General features: G+C 40.4%; 2 protein-coding genes across 2 annotated transcripts in view; both read right to left on the bottom strand.

The window, feature by feature from the left end:
- LOC136048200 (potassium channel subfamily K member 17-like) overlaps window positions 1-8200 on the bottom strand; it is a 21518-nt gene extending 13318 nt beyond the window's left edge. The window contains exon 1 of the mRNA XM_065735706.1: window positions 7643-8200. Within this exon, the coding sequence (XP_065591778.1) occupies window positions 7643-8200 (558 nt within the window). The remainder of the gene's footprint in view (window positions 1-7642) is intronic.
- Window positions 1-20380, bottom strand: part of LOC136048583 (potassium channel subfamily K member 16-like) — a 21489-nt gene extending 1109 nt beyond the window's left edge. The window contains exons 1-5 of the mRNA XM_065736254.1: window positions 20168-20380; window positions 17376-17490; window positions 16680-16846; window positions 14496-14661; window positions 13113-13341 (exon numbers count right to left, since the gene is read on the bottom strand). Of these exons, the coding sequence (XP_065592326.1) occupies window positions 13118-13341; window positions 14496-14661; window positions 16680-16846; window positions 17376-17490; window positions 20168-20380 (885 nt within the window). The 3' untranslated portion in view covers window positions 13113-13117. The remainder of the gene's footprint in view (window positions 1-13112; window positions 13342-14495; window positions 14662-16679; window positions 16847-17375; window positions 17491-20167) is intronic.

Raw genomic sequence — 20380 nt, 5'->3', positions numbered from 1 at the left:
CAAAGGCGTGCTATAAACGATTTCTGAAATTATAGGTGGCTATGAATTAAAAGCTTCTTACAGAGACTCAATCAGCATCTTTACATAGATCTGGAGAAAAGAGATTATGGTCCATCAGTTCTCACACTAAGAGCAAGGAACAGCTCGAAGATCATGGGTGCTTAGAACTGTTCAGATTCTTGTTCCCAAATCATGCAGAACTGAAGTGATACAATAATGTAAAATTAAACATTTAATGCCTTGGTTCCTGTGATATGATGGCCTACAAAAACCCCCACTGCTGGCAAAATATATAGGACTGCTGAGATGACAAACTGCACATGGAAAATGCAAGAAAAAAACAGGCCTTATACCTTCAAATTTACACTCTACTATAATGGGTACAGAAGGTATGCAGGCAGAGAACAACAGATTTGCCACCCATTTATGATTCCAGCACCTTTCTTGTCATATTCGGAAAGTTATATTATGTTTTTGGGGGCCACATTTCCTGATTACAGTGTTTTGTAGCAAGGAAGCATCTCCAGGTCATCGTGTTAACTCCCCTTGAGGTGAGGAAACACAGAGCTTAAGCCTGCAGGCAGGCTCAAGTGCTTGTGCTGAATGGCATCCGATGTTCCTGCACTCAGCTCAACAGGAAGATATCACAACTCATTCAAGGGCAAAGAGCAAGCACTGGGCCTGCTGTGTGCCAGCTGCTACTGGGACTGAGAGACTTCACCTATACAGGAGGTCTTCATGAGCACCTTCAGCTGTAAGCCTCTGGCTACATCTTTTGTCTTTCCCTGTTAGATCCTGATATCAAACACCCACATAACATGGTTAAACCTGAGGATCACTGTGCTTATCACAATCTGATATGGGAGTGCCTGAATAATCATGCAAACCAAACCTATTTGAATAAACAGTCACTCCTGGGAGAAACCTAAAGTTGATCTCTCTTAGAAAGAGCTACTGATGCGACCCTTTAAGTGGAGGATTCTTACAGGGTGGAAATAAGGATACAGATCTTATTATAATACCCAGAATCAACCCCTGAAACAGAGCAACAATGACTGAAAATTAAAGACTGATTCTTCTGAAGAGCAGTAGAATTACAAATGATGTAGCTTGACTTCCTACAGGTGTGAATCTGCCTTCCATAGAGGCAGATTCATGAAAGAAATCCATACATCGCCACTAATACACAAATTACTTCTGGCACACTAAGTCATTGGACTGCAACCTTCTATAGGCTGAGAGTATCCAGGGAAATATATCACTGTGTACTTGCTATAACTTAATATACTTCTCTAGACATCTGCTTTTGGTTAGTGCTCTTTTCGCAAGAAAAATTAAAAGTGGTTTATCATTTTGAAAGAACACATTGGAGAAACCCAGCCAAAAAACAGCCAGTTAGGACAACTAGATCCTCTCTGGTTTTCCCATTGAAAAATTACTGATTCCTCTCTGCTGATTATAATAATAAAACAAATATACATAAGTTATATAAAATTATATATATATAATCAAACAAAAAATACAGAAGTACTGGTTAGTGGGTTCAAACTTACTAAAGAAGTGAAACATATACAAAAGGTCATGTCTGCTTGGTTCCTTCAGCATGACTGAGAACTAGAGACATTTTTCACTTTGTTTTACATTGATTTGGGGGGGAGTGGGGAATACTAAGGGCTTGCTGTTTTCCCTTAATTAGGTTAATGATTTATATTGTATCTTCTGAGACCTGATGCATTCAGAGGTACCTAGCAGCAATCTCAAGTATAGTTTTTCAAAAGCAGATATCTGATCTAACACATCATTTAATACCACTGACTTCTCAACCACAGTATTGAACATACAAAGTTTGGGCTTGATATTTTGGGAGCTTGAAATGTCACAGGTCTAACTCAGAAGTACAGAAAGAAAGCGGCAGGTGGTTAAAATTGGAAAAAAAAATACACACTCAGAACTCAGTTCTGCTTTGGTTTCTACTGACAGAAAAGCTAAATAGCAGAGTAATTTTACTTCCCTGTATTTATCTTCCCCTCTAAAATAATCATAATAATTTATGGGTCACAACTGCAAATATTCAGCAAAAATGCATGTACCATTTTGAACCTCATATAAACTCTCTGTGAAGCTAATTGCCATAGAATCTTTAAATTAATATCTTTTAGATTAACAGGGCTTCATGAGTCAATGAAAATTCATTTGGAAGCTGCCACATATTCTCATCAACAAAGCTTCTTTTTTTCTTGATAGCACCATGCAAAGCCTAATTCTGTAATCAAATCTTACCATAGCTGACAATTAGGAAAAAAAACAAAACAGCAAGACTTTCATTCACAGTCATCTATTTAAATGCAGATGCGTGCCCAATTAACTTTGTGATGAAACATCCTTCACAACACTTATATTCAGGCTCCTGCTTGATCAAGTTTTTACTTACAAACCTCCTAAACTAATGCTTGCAAATACATGCTTTTTGTTAGGTTGATCACTATAACCCAGCACAAATCAAAGCCTATTTTTCTGTGTGTCCTACAGGGAATTCCCTCCTTTAAATCAAGCTCACTAGGAACTTTGTGAGGAAGCTTGTGTGTTCTACCACAAAGCAAGCATATTTTAGGACAGCGATAACCTCCCAGCTCTAGGGCTATACTTCCGCAAATGGCTGACACTGAATTGTCTCACTCCACCCATGTGATACCATTCCACATGGCTTTGTCTCAACAAACCCAATGTAGCTACAGTCATACTAGCAAAAATTAAACTTCCTGTCTCATTTACACTTCTAAAAGAGTTCTACTCTTAAAGAAAAAAATAATAAAGGAAGAAAGTGAGGAATGAAACAGCCTATTTAAGTATCCCCAGAAGATTAATGCACGCAGTCCATAGAGTTCACTTCTCTCTTCGTATTTCTGTATCACGTCTTTTTCTTCCCTGGAGAAATACAGGTTTATTCTTTCTCCATCTGCTGTGGAGTCACTCTCACCTTCAGCCACATCCTAAGTTTTACCACCCCACAGTGTGCACCGTCTTATCAGTTCTGGGCAACTCCCAGCTTTCTCAGCAAACACACTTCTCTAAGATCTCTTATCACATGTGGGCCCCTCTACCATCGCCAGCAGCTTATGGCTGCAGCATGGCTTCTGATCACCAAGTGCTGCCAAAGTCCTCCTTAACACTGACTGGAAAGTTCATCCTTCAGCTCTGTGCCAAGTAACAACTGCAGGCAAACTTGGGTACAGTTAAAAAAAAAAAGCATTAACACACATGCATTCGTTCCTTCTTGCTGGTTTTATGTGAACAGAGACACCATCTTCCTTGCAATTTTCACCTTTCTTAGAACATTATATTTCTCTTTCCTACACAGGGGAAAACAAACAAACAAAACAATAAACAAGCACAAAGTTTACAGCAAGAAAATAAAGTTTGTATGATTAATTAGATTTGAACCTATCTGCCTCTGTTATAACAACGATATAAAGTAGCACAGGGTAGTACAGTGATAGGACAAGAGGAAATAGTTTCAAGCATATCTACAAGAATTTCTGGCTCCTCCTGAATCATGCTATAATTCTCTATTATTCTGGAATAGAAGATGAGACAAACCACTTCTTACTGAAGGAGAGTACCACAGAAGGAGTCAGGAGAATGACCTTTTCATAAACCTCAGTTCCAGCCACTGCAGTTGCCCTTGCTGAACTACAGCATTTTGGCCAGAGTTCACAGCAAACTTGAGATACAGAGTAAGAAACTTCTACTCCAAGCCTAGTTGAAGCTTAGACATTCAAACAAACCAGCTTCCCCAGGGTGTATATGGGCTCTCAAAAATTGTTTGCATCATTTCTGACAATTTATCACCTTCACAGACTATCAGTGAGGTAAAGGAGGTGTTTCCAAAGCACCAAACTACCATTTCGATCAACGATGAAATACAGTCTCACAACCTTTGTGCTCTGGAAATTCTATGTAATGTTTGTATATAAACACCCATTCACATTTCATAGAATTCTAGCTGCAATCAGGAGAAAACAACATTAATCTTGGTCTCAGATTGTGGGGGCAAGGGTCAGTTATCTTCAAAATAATTTAATAAAAGATTATGGATTATACCATTCCCAGGCATGAACTCTGATTCCGTCCTTGTCCAGAATGGAAGCTTACTTGAATACTGTCTAAAAGAAGAGCAGGCACAAGATTAATTAGGGATGCTGGATTTCAGAGTTTTCTTAACTTCATGACTTTCAGATAACCTGAAATCTGAACAAATAACTACTCCCTCCAAACAGACAACACAACAATTACAGAAGTCCCAAAGAAATGCACACATTTTTGCTCATACAATTGGTGTTAGTGCCTCTGAACTAAATGAGTTCTATCAGTAAAAGCACTTCTACTGTTGCAGCCAGGTCTGCACATACTCTCGATAATTGTTAATTAAAAAGAACCATGGGTATGTTAATTTCTCTCAGATATGGATCTGGGGAAAGTGTACTAGCTATAATTTAACCCAAGTATAATACATTTTGTTAATAAGTTAGAAAAAGCAATTATAGCTCATCAAGTCTTTCACCTGTGACAAGTCAATGAATAGCCTGTCTGAAGTGGATTCTATACAGACAAAAACAGCAAGTTCAGAGGACAGCTCAGCTGCAGCAGAGCTACATCTTCACCTATCCAGTAAAACAGGAACTTACATTCTAGAAGTGGTGATGGAATTGCCACCTCTGGAGGTGTTCAAGAAAAATGTGGATGTGGCACTGAGAGACCAGGTTTAGTAGGCATGGTGGTGGTGGGAGCACAGTCAGACTGGGTGATCTTAAAGAGGTCTTTTCCAACTGTAATGATTCCATGGCTGCAAGTGCATCAAGCTGAGTACTGTGTCTAAGACCTCTCCAACACATTTCAGCTCTAAGAAATGTGACAACACAAAGTGCCTTCTTATTGTGCAGCTTCACCCACTGGACACTTCTGGAAGGTTCTCACATCAGGAACTAACATCACTTTTACCAGGACCAAGACTCTTAGGTACTTTACCACCCCTCCCTGTTCTTTCCTGTATTGACTGTAATCACCTGAGATCTGCCACTTCCTGCAAAATTCAGAGCTTCTTTTGATGCAACCTCACATTTTAAAACAAAGATCATCATATTTATAACAAGCCATATATCACCCAAACTATATGTTGCTTAATGGCTCCTCAGGAACTGTTTGCTCCTGATCTTGTGACACTGAGGTGTCTCAAAAACAACCGAGAACAAACAGGTCAACAAATCCCAACATGTCTTCCTTGAGCAGATGTTACTTTGTGCACAGCAGATGTCCCTTACTCTATTCTAGCCATAAATAGTGAAAGCTGAGAAAAATGCAGATCAGTCTTTCCCATACACACATATACACACTGGTAGTAAGACAGAAGCATTTTCTTAGCATGTGTAGTTATATATGAAGCATATACACATGCTGCCTTCTATTATTTAGAAATTAGGGAACTACAGAATCCAGCAGGGGAAGAGTCAGCTAGAAAAAGAGCTGTGGGAAGCAGGGTCCCACCACTACAGAAGTCACACACTGTGCTAACACATTTTTCCTCCATTTGTTGATGGTCTGCCATCTCCAGCTCCTTTGGTCTTTTGTTTTTCTAACTAGAAAATTGCTTCAGAACCAGAAAGATGTGAGCCATGGAAGTTGCAGGACAAGACACAGCACACTCTCCTGTCAGCTCCCCAAAGCAGGAGCTCTCTGTCTACACAAGGACTGGAGGAGTGGATCTCCAGTTGTGGATGGTAACTAGGAGCTAAGCAATAAACAGGATGTAAAATAGTATTTGCACACTGCTTTGGTAAACTGGGATTTTATTCTATATAGGCTCCTATGCACTATAAAGTAAACACAGATTTCAGAGTTATCTAGGAGGCTAAAACAAAATAATGATGAACTGTCTGTAATGTCAAAGCAATTACATTTTACTCAGTGCTTTGTTTCCACACTCTATATGCCTTCTGTATTGGCAAATAATCATCAGTGTACCTAGAATACAAGTTTATTATCTAAAGAGGGTGAGTAATGACACTGCCTGTGTTAAACTCTGTATTAAGCAATTCACCACACACACACGCAGTCTCATTTTTTGAGCACACTTAAAGTAAATAAGCAATACCACACAGGAAATTAGAAAAGAGTGCAGGAAAATAGGCCATCCTGTGGATTATCTGTTTAAGATTAATCCCTTACTGTGAAGGTTATTTTTAATAACACACAAAGCCATTCAAACAGGGTATGGTTTATCAAAGCATGGAGGCATGCACAGATGCCAAAATGAAACCAAACTCTCTTTTATCTTGCTCATCCAGATTGATCAGGTCACAGTTAAATACTGACACCACACATCTAAAGGGATTCGATGATTCTCCTATTCACCTGACTACCAGACAGCGCTAAGAACTAGTAGAGGTCATCCTGCAGGGAAACACCCAAAGGTGCCTTTGAAAGGACCTTGCTGTCTATTCAGTTGTAATTGTCTTCTCCCCACTGCCATCACCATGTTTCTGACATTCACCAAGGGAAGCACCCAGTAGCCCCAGAGCAGGGCCATACTAACTGCTCCATGTGGCAGCGCTGAACTCAACTCAACTTCCAGCCACCTCTATGGAACACCAGGCCAGTCTGCTCTGATGAATTTCTCGCTTCTCTCTGATAAAGTATTTCAAAAGACTATTTACGTCCCACACATAGTGCTGTACGCAGCACACAACACAAACAGTAGGAGTAGGTATCATGGTAGCTTTCAAGGAACCAAGTTTATATTGCATCTTCACTCTACTACAGACTGCTTGAGAAAACTCGCCACCCAGAAAGTCAAGGGATGAGACAACAGTATCAGCACAATTTTGTCTGCTGGGAATTAGTGAAATTCCAAACAATTTATCTATTGGATGGATTTCTATTATTGTTTATTTATCTCTGCCAGGAAAGAAAAGAAAAATACTTTTATTTAGGATTTTAGGCAACTTTGAGCTCTGGTAACCAGCCTTGATGATTCCAGCCACCACCAAGCACAGTTTACACCCTCCCCCTCATCTTTTTCCCCACCAGTGCCTATCTGAGGTAGAGAGAAACCAAAATAAGCAATATAGAAACAGTCACCAGCACCTCCAAAACAGGAATGGCCTGTGTAAACGTTTAGTACTCATCAATCTTACACACAGAAGGCGGCTAAAAGCATCAATCCCATTTTGGTAATTTTTGCATCATAAAAACATAGCTACTTGAACTCTAGTGAGACTACATTTGGCCCAACTTTACGTATTACAGCCAGCCTGTACATGTTCTCAGAAGCTTTTTTAACGAGACTCAGACGTCTCCTTATCAGGATTTTTCCATTTCCCCTTAATCAAGGAACAGAAAATCAGAAAAGATCGTAACATAACAACGAATTAAACGCACCTCGCCAAAGCCATTAGAATTCATCACTTGTAAGATGCCTGAGGCTACATATGATTCGTACTTAATTACTTCAGTAGCGAAACCAGAACTCCCTGCTATTCACACCAGGTACCCACCACCTGCAAACTACCAAACTACTCCTGCGAGGACAGCGGCGAAGGGGAAGATACCCTTATACGAGCGGATGCTCGGGCAGCCCGGAGCTCACCTGGATGAGCCGCTGCAGGGTGGGCCCCTGCAGGCAGCTGTGGTTGGCGAGCAGCTCCCAGCGCTGCTGCAGGAGCCTCCGGGCCATCCTCACTTCGGCCGGCCTTTCCAGCGCCTGCATCACGCCGGCCCCCAACCCCACATAAACTAGGTAAGCCAACAGCAGCACTAGCACCCTGCAGCTCCAATGCCCCCGCCGCCCCACCGCCATCCCCACGGCAGCCGCTGCCCCCGCCGCCTCCCGCGGGGCAAAAGAAGCCGGGCCGGAAGGAGGCTGAGCCCGGCCGGCCCCTCCCCGGCCCCCGCCCTCGCCCCGGAGCCGCACGGAGCCCGGAGGGATGCGGCTGCTCGGCTCTCGCCGCCGGTAGCTGAGCCGCACCCGTGAGGCCGGCAGCGGGTCTGCTGACATCCTTCGGCGCAGCTGCTCAGTTAGTTTTAAAGGCAGTAAATGGGTATTTGCGATAACGACTCTTCCGTATAAGCCAGTGGGAACGCAATAATATAGATCGGATGTGAAGGTGAACAGGCAAGGATGGAACTCGTGAGGTAGTCCTTTCATCGCTTTCCTTTAGCACCTTCATGCAGCTAGTCCTTTGTTTCAGCCCTTATTTTCTTGTTATTATATTTCTCATCAAATGAGCCACTCAGTTCTCAGTAGCAACAGCCAACCAAATCATCTTGAGTGTACAGAAAGTTTGTAATTTGCCTATTTCCTTGCAGAAAATTAAATAAAGTGGAATAAAACCACTACATTTCGGAGCAGGATATTTCTCACTCTCCTCCAAGATTTTATTGACAGGGTAATGTTTTGTGAAAACAGAATCACTATGGAAAAAACCTCTAAGGTGATCTTGTCCAGCCATCAGCCCACCCCCACCATATCCACGGACCATGTCCCTCAGTGCCACATCCACACGGTTCTTGAATGCCTTCAGGGATGGTGACACCTCCCCACTCCCTGCCCAGCCTGTGGCAGTGCCTCACCACTCTTTTGGAGAATAAGTTTTTCATAATATCCAACCTGAGCCTCCCCAGCACAACTTCAGGCCATTGCCTCTCACCCTATCAGTGCTACCTGGGAGCAGAGGCTGACCTCCACCTCTCCACAATCTCCTTTCAAGCGGTTGCGGAGAGAGATATGGTCTCCCTTGGGCCTTCTGTTCTCCAATCTGAACCATCCCAGGCAGTGCACAAACACATTTTGCAGCACTGGGACAGGTCTGCTAATGCGTTGCTGTTTTCTGAGGGATGCTTTAGGCTGTCTATCATAACCTCACGGTCTTTCTGACAAGATTCACAAATGCACATACAATGTTCTGCCAGCATAAGACTGGCACAGTTTCAGTGGTAAAACACTGTAAGATATACCAATTCCTGCTTATATATGTCATCAACACTGTCTTAAAACAAACAAGCAAAAAGCCAACATTCTTGCTGCTTAATTCTGACTTTTCAATGTCTTCATTACTGAATGGTGTGTAAACAAAAACAAACAAACAAACAAAAAAACAACCACACAAATAATACATCAGAGAAAGAAAAGTTGTAAAGAAACTGAAAAGCATACATACTCACTTTTCTTCCATTCAAAATACAGAAATAGAGCTGCATTTTTATACTACAACCACAATGTACAAAGCACACTACTACATAAGAACATGACTGATTATTTTTTACATTGAAATAATGTAAAACAAATTACAAGCAAGGCTCAGGGTTTGCAACTGTAGGACTACATACAAACCTGGGGCATCACGCAATTGCTTGCTAGAAGGACACTGGGGAGGAGAAGATTCAAATTTACAACATATCTTTGAAGAATCACATAATGTTTTAACAAAATGTTTGGTTAATTTTCATGAGTATTCTCCAGAGTGTCACTTTGTAATCAGAAAATGTATTGTACAGGGTTTGCTCCAAGGTAATGCCTCTTATTTTATTGCATTGGCCCACAACAACAGAGACAGATGCTGATAGTATGGCAGCAGATGTTGAACCATCACATTTTGTTGCTGTGAGACAGGTGGCAGCAGAGGGGCAGTCTGACAGAATGGGGTCTAACATGGAAGTGTGTATGAAGCAAAGGTGCTGAATTCCTCAGTGTGGAAAAATCTCACCCATTGGCATCTTCTGATGTTAGACAAACGTTTCTGGAGACCAAACAGAGGAAGTGAGTACAGTGAGACAGTGGGTGGTGTGTTTCAGCAGTGGTCACCTCCACTGGTGTGCATGTTTATGAATGCGGCGTGCAGATTCTTGTTCATTGCTGGTGAAAATGCATAGCTAATTGTGGCAACTATGTTGAAAATTAGTGTTTTGTAACTAAGAATCTGCTCTGTCAACAACTTTCCACAGAAATAAAAAAGAGGTATTACTTTTGGAGTGACCTACATGTATCTGGAGGGAATAGACCCATGTCAGCCTTCTGTTTTTCATAGAGACTGCCTCAAATATCTACAGATGATGATTTGGTGCCATCTGGAAGGTTTCAATGCATAAGTGGATGAGGAAAGGCTTGCTCAGTGAGGTTAAAGGATATGTGTGAGCCTGGAAGGAAGTTTGATTCTTCCCCTGCTCTGTTTGTGATAGCTGCTTAGTACAATGTGCTACTCCTCCACTTCGGCGATGGGATATGGGCACTGCTTCTGCCACAGGCTTTAGGGCTTTTGGAGTTGTGCAAGCTCCATTCTGTGCAGGGTTGCACCATGAGTAAAGTAAGTTATTAAAGGAATAAGAGTCTTGTGCACTCCTCTGGCTCTCGGTAAACCCTTGTGACTATACAGTTCCCCCACAGATTAGTTCTCTTAGCTGTTCAGATGACATTTGTTGATCACCTTTTGTTAGAAGTGTACTAAGAAGCACTTGATCCATTCATACACAAAAATTGGGGTAAAGCTGACAGTGTGTATCTCAAATAACCACGATTATGGATGTGAATGACCTTTATGATCTTCTCAGGATCTTGAAAAATTGACAGTGTGCAAGAAATATCTGTCTCTTGTGCAATGCAGTATCTTCTTCTTCTTTTTTTTCTTTCTTTTTATGTATTTATTTATTGTTTTAATTTATTTTTCCCCACTGTAGTCATACAGGTTTTTTGTTTGTTTGTTTGTTTGTTTTTTTCTTTCTGTTGAGTTTTGGTTTTATTTCTTTATTTATTGAGTCTTTTGGCAGGCAGCTTGTGAACTGCTGTAGCTACTCTCAGCCTTGCAAAAAGCAGTAGAAGCAAAAATTTCAGAAGATAGTCTCATGCTGCTACTTCACAAATCCAGTACGAAGTACAGGAGCAATTTTGTGGGTTGAGGTAAAATGAGCTCAAACTCTCTGATGTTGGATGTCATGTAAGAAAGGTTATAACAAACACTTTGCCAGTAAGTAGTCCACACATGCTTTGTTTCCCTGATAAACCTCGTTATCCTTTTTTATGGCATGCAACATGTCATAAAACAGTTTATATCATCACCTTTAGACTACCGTATGTTTTACGGCTGGCTGTGATTAGATAAAGCAAGGTGGCATGGAAAAAGAAAAGTTGAAAGAAACTGACCAGATATGAAGGTCAGCAGAATTTAGCTTTGTCTTTCACACAAATGGGCCAGAGTGTAATTGGCACAAGAGAAGTATAAGGTATAGCAATGATGCTATCAAGTGCCTACACAAACATTATGTCTAAAAAGAGAGAATACTGAGAGAGTATGTTTCTCAGGAGATTGGTGAAGATACAAAAAGCCAGACAGGACAGAGCTGTCTGCTACCAGGCTACAAAGAAAACTGTTGCGCAAATTTATGGGAACTGGCAAGGAAGATCAGTGTGGAGACTGAGATAAAATCTGTGAAGTAAGTAGTGGGAAGATGTGAGGGAAATCTCGGATAAGCATTTGAGAACTCAGTTTTCAAATGAATTGAATAAACTATAGCTGGCATTCTTACGTGCTGGAATTTCAGATTTGACAGCCAGGCTGCACTGAGCAGGAGTCAGCAATTAGCACTGCAGAAAGAACGCAAACAAGCTCTGAGCCAGATGCAAGACTCTTTTGGACTCTCCTCAGAAGTTAAAGTCTACAGCAGCAAATATGTGAGAAAAGATGTTTAACCAACACACGAGTATCTACGTGTTTTATGGACACTTCCATAAAATGAAATATCAAAGTAGCTGCTGAAATGTTAACATTTGATATTACTGTAGCCTGCCAGCCAAAGGCTACCTTGGGGCTAGTCTGCATGCCCAGTCACATTTCAGTCACACTTTACATTAAAGTTCCACTTAAAATGAGTTTTAAGTGGATTAGTTGGTGGTTAATAAGACATATTTAACAAATAGTATCATGTACATTACCACAAGCATTTCCACAGTAGGTGTTAGTGATGACTACAAACAATCTAGTATGATGCTCTGAGTGAATACATAATTGCTTAATCAGGTTTCCACAGCTTATTTAATATGAAGCGTGACTACAGTTTCATATCCCAGTGGCAAGCTTGCTACAAGGTGCTTGGGTAAACTTCTGTGTCTTTTCTGTCTCTTTTGGAGATGGCTGCTCTTATTTTTGACTAATAATAGCTGATAGAACCAATTTCTCCATTCCACTGCCAATGCCACACGCATGACTGAGGATCAGATTTAACACAAGAGCCTATCAGCCTTCTTCAGAGATATATGAACAGCATCAGTCCTATACAGTGCACGATAGTTCTTCACTGAACCAGCCCAAGCAAATGCCAGATTGTAATAATTGTGATCTGACTGGAAATAAGGAAGTGTGCTTGCACTGTTAACTTAACACTGTTAGTTTAACATGTGGTTTTCAGGTGGCTACAAAATGAGCTATGATTAGGATCTGCTCTGATCTGTCATTTATCTCTAAATGGAAATGTAACAGTTCAGCCAGTGCTGGATAGATGCAAAAGCTCTGCACAATTTAAGAAAGAAGCATGTCAGCTTAGGAACAAAAGAAATGTTATAATTTCATATGAAAGCTGCTAGTTTTAAATGATATCAAACAAATCTTAACTGAATGGATGCCATTAAATAGGTGGTCACTGCTGTTGTTATCTCTGGGGTTTTCTTTGTTTTCTTACTGGAAATGAAAGGACTTCTGTACCTGACTTTATCTACTGGTGATTCTTAGTGACAGCACTTCTCATAGGAGCTGGGAGGCACTCACCTTGGAGTTTTTGAATATGACTGGCCATAAGAACAGGATTCCAATGCAAAAAGAGAAAGGATAGTAATTGATTACTTTGAGGAAAGTTGCCTTTGTTGGGTGAGAAGTACCAAATGAATCTGGGGCAGTTGTTTTACCATGTGTGCTACTTCACTGGAGGTCGTAATTAGCTGATGCCTTGACAGTGTGTGTACAGGTTTGTTTCTTCGGAAGCTGTCTGCAACATATAGTTTTATTCTTCATCCACAGACCTTGCTTAGTGTGAGATGTAGATGAAAGGTGCTCCCTCAAGCCTGCTCTGTGTACCTTGCTCAGCTAGGTATGTGGATCCTTGGCTGCTCGGGTTCATCTTCCAGTTTAGTTGGGGCTCCTTCTACCAAGCTTAAGTCAGGCTTGTGCCACTTAAGCTGAAGAAATTTTTCCATCAAGTCAGCTCCCACGTTGAAGACCAAGGCCAGCCAGGCCAAGCCAAAAACAATCCAAATTGCAGTTAGGCTCCTGTAGAGTGGGATATAGTGCTTGCTGGGGTTTGCACCTGAAAAATCCAGGACACCTCACATGTCAATCTCGACTGCTTTGGTCTGACAGACAACACACATAGTCATAACCTCCCCTCCCCCACACAAATGTGTAAGTTTAACAAACGTATGCAATTAATGGTCAATATTGTTATTTTTCTTCTTGTTTCAAATACCAGGTTAGGCTTTGAACAGTTGGCATACAATTTCTGGAGCTAATACTATATAATATAAAGAGCAAAATCTAAAGTTAATCAGGACTGAACAAAACTGAGCGTTCACAATTTCTGACAAAGAAAAATCATCCTGGAAATCTACTGCTGAATCAACATTTTACTCAAGAAATCCACAAGAGATCTCATCCGATTTTATAATATATGGTTTACTATCTCAGTGATATACTTACTACTTTTTTGTATTATGACAGACGTCATTAGCCAGGGTTCAAAATAACTTGGAGAAATTTTTTGGGGGGAAATGCAGCCATTTTAAAAAACTGCTTATGGAAATCTTAACCCCTGGATTGGTATTTACACAGAATGGTCTATTGGAGTAGCTGATATGGATGCAGAACAGCACTGCAGCCATCCATTTAGTGTATGGAAAAATACCACATATGTCTCTATTAATAAGTTTTAGCCCAGATCTTTGAAGACTACATACTTTCACAAGGGTTCTTTTTTATTTTTTTATTTATTTTTTTTTTTTTCACAGATGTCTGGGGGTTGTTTGTAATATTCTCCCCACTATCAGTACTGAGAATTTCATAATCTACAAGTTTTTGTATTGGGAATGGTAGGCACTTGCTGAAACAAGTAACTGTTGGGAGAGGATGTCTCAAAAGCTTAAAAGATTTCATTTCTATTCCATCTGTCACCAATGGATCAAATTCATACCAACTTGAATATAGTCACTGTTGGGTATTCAGTAGCATACACCAAATGAGTATGGTGGCTCTCAGCTTAGCTGATCAAGAGAAAAAATGCCTATGTCAAGTATTACCTCATTATTATCAGCACTCTCTCTCATACCATATTTATAGGGGAATAGTTATCTGTGCTCTCTGTACTTAGGATTTTACTGGAGTACCTAATCTCAACAAAACTCCTCCCAGCGAGGTGAGAATATGGGCAAAAAGATAAAATTTACCCACATTTATCTTCATTATTACCTACTACATAGTCCCCAAAGCCAATTGTGCTCAGGGTGATGAAGGTGAAATAAAAGCCTTCTCCATAGCTCCAGCCTTCTACGTAACTGAAAACCAGTGGTGGGAACACTAGAAAAAGCAAGGTCCCTGCAGTCAGGAAGACAGCCACAGCCAGTCTCTGAACCACCTGAAAGAAAGAGAAGATATCAGCTAAACAGCACTGAACATCAGTATAGTGGAAATTAGTGGGGTCTGTTTTGCTCTTAAAGCACGAAACTACTCCAGTTTCCAAAATGGGAAGGATAAACCAATGGTTCTGTGAACTGCAGGCTGACCTTGCTGTTTATCCTGAACACAGATATTGTACCCAACCATGTACAAAGATAAATACATCTCAGAAATGCAAAAACAAAGGAAGATTTTAAAAAGTTTTTTGCAATGAGTTTTGAAGCACTATTTTCAAAATTACTACAGCAACCATAGGAGAGAAATACTCACTTTATTTTTCAATTTAAATGGGGATACTCTTGGATCCAGCCTTTTAGGAATAGCACCAAGCTCATGATACAAAGATTGGCAAGAACAAATAAGGGTTCTCTTTACTGCGACTGCTTCCGAGGATTTATAAAATGGCTTCAAAGAGCTCAGCCCAAAATATGCTTGGATGAAATCTGAATGAAGTCAGTTTTCCTGCTTTTGTTTTAAACTTAGAAGCGTTCAGAGCAGGGCTGTTTTCTGTCAGCACAGAGTAGATCTGCGTCTCTCATTACAAATGTCTGTCTTTTGGGAGATGTTAAGGTCTGCTAAGTTACAACGTATGTGGCTGCACCAGATAGATACACAGAATGGTCTGTGCATGGGTCATGACAGGAGAATGGCCCAGTGAATTGATCTAAGCAATGAGGATCAGAGACTCATGGGTTTTCAGAGAACATAGAAATGGTTCTGGTGAACTCTTGACTAGTGCTGCATAGTCTATGCAAAGTCATGGCAATCGATTAACTTCATTTGAAAAGCATTTTGATAATTACTTATCAAGATGTTGTAGTTGATTTGTATTCTCATTAAGCTTATTCCAGAAGTGTAATTGTGCTTAATTAGACAGAAACTAGAAATAGTTTCCTGGAGGAGGCGTTTCAGAGTGAAGGAGCAGATAAAGCTCCAAAGCTTCATCTGGTCATAGGAGTTCTGTCAAAAACTGAGTGCTAACTGAAGTTTTGAAAAAGAAAATAATCACTTCCCTCAAATGCATTAAAAATATCAGGAAAAAATCTAGCTACACTAGCATGAAAACCCTTGTGGTAGAAGAGCTGCATGTATCTGAGGAACAGGCATAGATTAAGCAGTTAAGAAACTTTTTGCTTCTATAAATTAACTGCATTTGATGGTATCTATACAGCTTAATCAGAAAACCTTACTCTGTGCAGATTAAGAGTGCATTTATTCAGAGATTTTTATGGATGAGAAAGAAAAATAAGATACAAGAAACAAAGCTGAAATGTTTCAAAATATCTAACCTGTCTCATCTCCCTTTGCAATACCTAAACGGGTCAATACATTGAACCTTTTACTCAGAAACATGCACTAACCTTGTTACAAATGACCTTCACATATTTCAGACTATCAGGGTTTTCCTTATTTCAATACATCTGGACTAATTCAGTGACTCACTCACAAACTGTAACTAGGGAGAAGGATGGCTTATTTACATTTCAAAAAATAAAAAAGTAAAAAAAAATGGAAGGAAGTACTAAATTACTGGCACAATTAGGAAAGGTAATTCAAGCCAGATTAGAGGACCAATAAAAGTAAGTTGACTTTGCACAATATAGACTTAGTTTCTGGGATAGATACTAGCATAGGCTAGATAACAACAGCTTGATTCAGCGATGTGTGTATATGAATGTGCACTGCTAAAGTCATCAGAACTTAAACCCTGCTCAAAATTGAGACTGTGCTTGCTTAACAGTTTTACTGAATCAGCAACTAAAAATGCAACTCTGAAGTCGCTCAGGAAAAAGCAAACTACTTTAAAGCTATCATAGATAAATACAGCATATCAATTTTCTGATATAGAGGGCAATGTAATTGCTGTGGTTCAAAAAGATGTAAACACACTCAAGGAAATCCAAACTAGCAGCTGCACTACCTCTCTGAGAAAATAGCTTATATTAGAGGGGAAGAAATTATAAATTCATGCTGTACCTGGTCATGGCCTGGCTTTTGCACCCATCTTTCCAGAGTAATCAGATGAGCATTGAGGCCTTTCCCCAACTGGTTAAGGAAGGCTAAGTTGAGTGGCACTCCGAATAAGGCATAAAACACACAGAAGACCTGTCCTGCCACTGTGCTTGGGGACCGATTACCGTAGCCTGGAACAGAAGAAAAAAAGAGCTACAAGAAAAGGTTTCATAGTTAATCTGCAGGTCATCATTTATTGGGTTTGGAAGCTCACTTCTATTAAGCCTCAAGGACCCATAGGCTTATAATTTTGCACAATGAATTTCGTTTACAAATTGCTATAGCTTATGATAGAGCCCTGTGCGTTCACTACTGCTAAGAGAACATTTAATGTGGAAAATGCCATTCTGAACAGATGCCACAGTTTTCTATAAGTCTGATTTTGTAGTGAGTGTAACTAAGTACTTCAAAGTAATCTCAGGGTTTGCTGTGCATGTACACAGTCATGTCACATATGCTGAAGGGGCACTTGGCCATATTTTGCAGGTACAATATGCTGGATAAGCAAGAATACATATTGTCTGAATTATATAAGAAAATATAACCCACAGTATTCAAGATTGTCTTGTAGGTGTATTCTGTACACTCATTTCATTTTTCTCAGGGACCTGCAGGACCGCTGGAGGAAGCCCCAAAATATAAGAAAAGAGAGTACCTCACCTATAGTGGTGACAACAGTTCCTGCAAAAAAGAAAGAATTGCTGAAGTCCCAGTTACTGGGATTTGTAGAGTTTCGTTCTGGGTTGATCCCTTTTTCCCATGCTTCCAGGAGGACCTGAGACAGAAGAGGTTAAAGGAGCAAAGATGAGCCACGCATTACACATGAACAATGTCAGAAAAAAAATGCAGCAGATAACTAGATATTACTTTCTATCTTGAGCAAGCAGAGCAGTAAATAGTGCAAATAACAGGGTAGGGCTTAAGTAAAATGACCTGAGAGAAGTCTTATGCTGACATGGCAAAACACTGAAACAGAGCTGGCCAGGAACTTGAAATTTTATCACCGGTGAACTGGCCACTTGAAGTAGAATCAGTTCCATAACTATCTGAAAGCTAAGGGAAGAGGAATGAAGTGAGTCTCCAGAGTCATCAAACTGGGAAAATAAAATGAAGTTATGCCATAAAAAATACATATAACTCCTTTCCTTCCCGGGTGTAGTCATCTTATTCCAAATTTAAATTTGGGCATGTGTGAATATATGTTTGTATTTGCAGTGAAGAGTATGAGGAGTGTGCTTGTTTCAGTTTTGTCCATGTAAATACTAGCGTGGATGAATTACTCTTTTTTGCTATGGCTTCCCTGTAATTTTCAATCAATATCAGGTTTCTTCTCATGGTCTGGAGATTCATTGTTCCAGATAGCTCTTAACAGATGATAAAACTACAGTGCACAAAAGAGATCCAGCTCCTGTTTGTGTATCAAATATCTTATTAGCTGCCTTAATGAAAAATGTATTCCTTTGTTCTCCCTGAGGATATCTCTGAATGAAACAGGTTGCCATTTACTCAACGGCTGGAGTTTCAAGAACCTTTTTTTTTTCCTTAAATATCACTTTTGAAGTCCATACCACAAACTTAATAACTTTGACAAATGTTCACAGCATGAACACTCACTTTTCAGGCTGGAAACTCTGATGGGACAGATCTTCTTGACCATACTGTGAAAATGTAGAGTGAGATGATTGCACCCCTGCATTAGAACTGTAATCTGGAAGGAATTATATTCCATATTATTTAAGAGCTGTACAAGTTTGCCAAGAAGGATTATAAATGACTGTGCTAGGAGTGGGCACCTCCACTTACATTTACCTTGAAGATTAAGTGCTGAATATACTTGTTTTGTTTCATTGTATATGATAATTTGGTGCCCTCAGCTGGTTTTGTCTGGAACAGCTGATAAGTGACATGTATCCGATTCAGTCGAGGCACAGGAAAATGAGGTAGTCTGAGTGGCCTGGAAAGGCTAAGGAAGCTCCACTAGAGAGGAAAGTTCAGTATTTCTCTCAATTTTAGTGACGTGATTGAGAGTTCAAATCATTTAGGCACTGAGATCTGTGTCTGGAGAAATTCCAACTACGAAGAAAGTGAATTCAAGGATTTTTGCCCAAATCTTATGATACTAGAATGAATTTGTCCATAATAATACAAAGTGAGGGCTTGAAATTCATCTCTAGTCTGCTTTGAGGAATAGATTAAAATGTAATTGAAGATGTCATTAATTGACAACCCATACTGAATAAAAGCTAAGAGCTCCTTAGCACTTATTGTAAATGACAAATGACACAGCTTCTGGTGGCTGACATCATCTTTTGTTTAGAGACCTGGAAGTGAAGGACAACATTCATGTGCAATTGACAATCTCTTTTAGAAAGGAAGGGCAGAATTTGCGCAGGTTTGGGCTGAAATGCCTTAGAAGGGCAACCTGCTTTTCTTGATCTTTCTGTCCCCACGCAAAATTCCCATGCAATAATTAACGAGGAAGTTACAAACCATGAAGTTGAAATCACTGTCAGCTAGCATGAAGGTTCATAAGTAGTTTTTCATTTTTTGGGTGTTCGTGAATAGGTCTGTGAAAGACAATTGTTCGTCCTCGTGTCTCAAAGCTTGCTTTCTGAGGTTGTTTTTTTTCTTTTTTGCGATAAGATTCTGGCTTATCTAGGAGGCGGGTGGTTAGTGTCAGGCGGCCGGCACCACTTTGTGGAAAGTTTTACATTTGAAAGCCTTTCTTTGGAGGTATTTGCCTTCGAAAGAGAATGCTCAGGAGTGTTTACTGGCAGAAGATCTGCCCTTAAACAAATAACTTGTACGAGAGATTGGGGGATGATACCATTGTATCCTTTGAAGGCAAGATACAATTTGGCGTCTTCCTGCTCCCTCTGGTCTGCTGACCAAGCCCGGAAGATGGGAGTAAAACAGTTCCTGCTGAGAACAAAAACCCAGGAACTGGCTCTCCAAAATGACCTGACTCGACCACTTTGGACTTTTAAGTTGATACCGTCGTTAAGATGCGTGAAAGAAGAATTCGTCGTCAACCGATACCTCCGACGGCCCGACGACCCAGCGGTACTGGAGATCAGCATCTGAACTACGAGCTTGGAATCCCGGTGGTGACTATTTACCCCTCGCTTTCTACAGAGACTTTATTCTTAATACTTTTATTTCCTATCTCTATCACTCGTCTGCCCTACCCCATCTCCCTAAGCAACTAGAATTTTTGACCCGCTGTGTCTTAATCTCTCTGCTGGGTACACATATATCCAAAGAACCTCCTCTCCCCCCTATTAATTGGAACGAGACAAGGTCAAAATAAAGTGATACATGAAGGGGTTGGAGAAAACACTGCCTTTCTGCTGACAGCAGAACAATTTATGACATGCATGGACAAAATGGTGTCATTGCTTCTAACAAAGAGTAGAGCTTGAGCCAAAATAATGGAAACCTGTTCCTCTTACCTGTATGAACTTCTCCAGGGCTTGCTTGTCCAAGCATGTGTAGTTCTGCAGGAACTTGAGCTTCTGCAGGTGGAACTGGTCCTGAGAGTGGGTTTCTGCCTGCTTCTCCAGCAGCTGGAACACCATAGCACCCAGGAGGAGGTAAAAGAGATACCCTAGCACCAGCAGGGGAGTCCAGCTGATCTGCCAGTTGTGTGCTGTGAGGAAGGGCAT

The sequence above is a fragment of the Cyrtonyx montezumae genome, unplaced genomic scaffold (genome assembly GCF_038088225.1).
Source record: "Cyrtonyx montezumae isolate F1298 unplaced genomic scaffold, pur_monq_1.0 scaffold_0, whole genome shotgun sequence".
Lineage (NCBI taxonomy): Eukaryota > Metazoa > Chordata > Aves > Galliformes > Odontophoridae > Cyrtonyx > Cyrtonyx montezumae.
The sequence above is the reverse complement of the archived record's forward strand: the minus strand, read 5'-3'. Positions and strand labels throughout refer to the sequence as shown.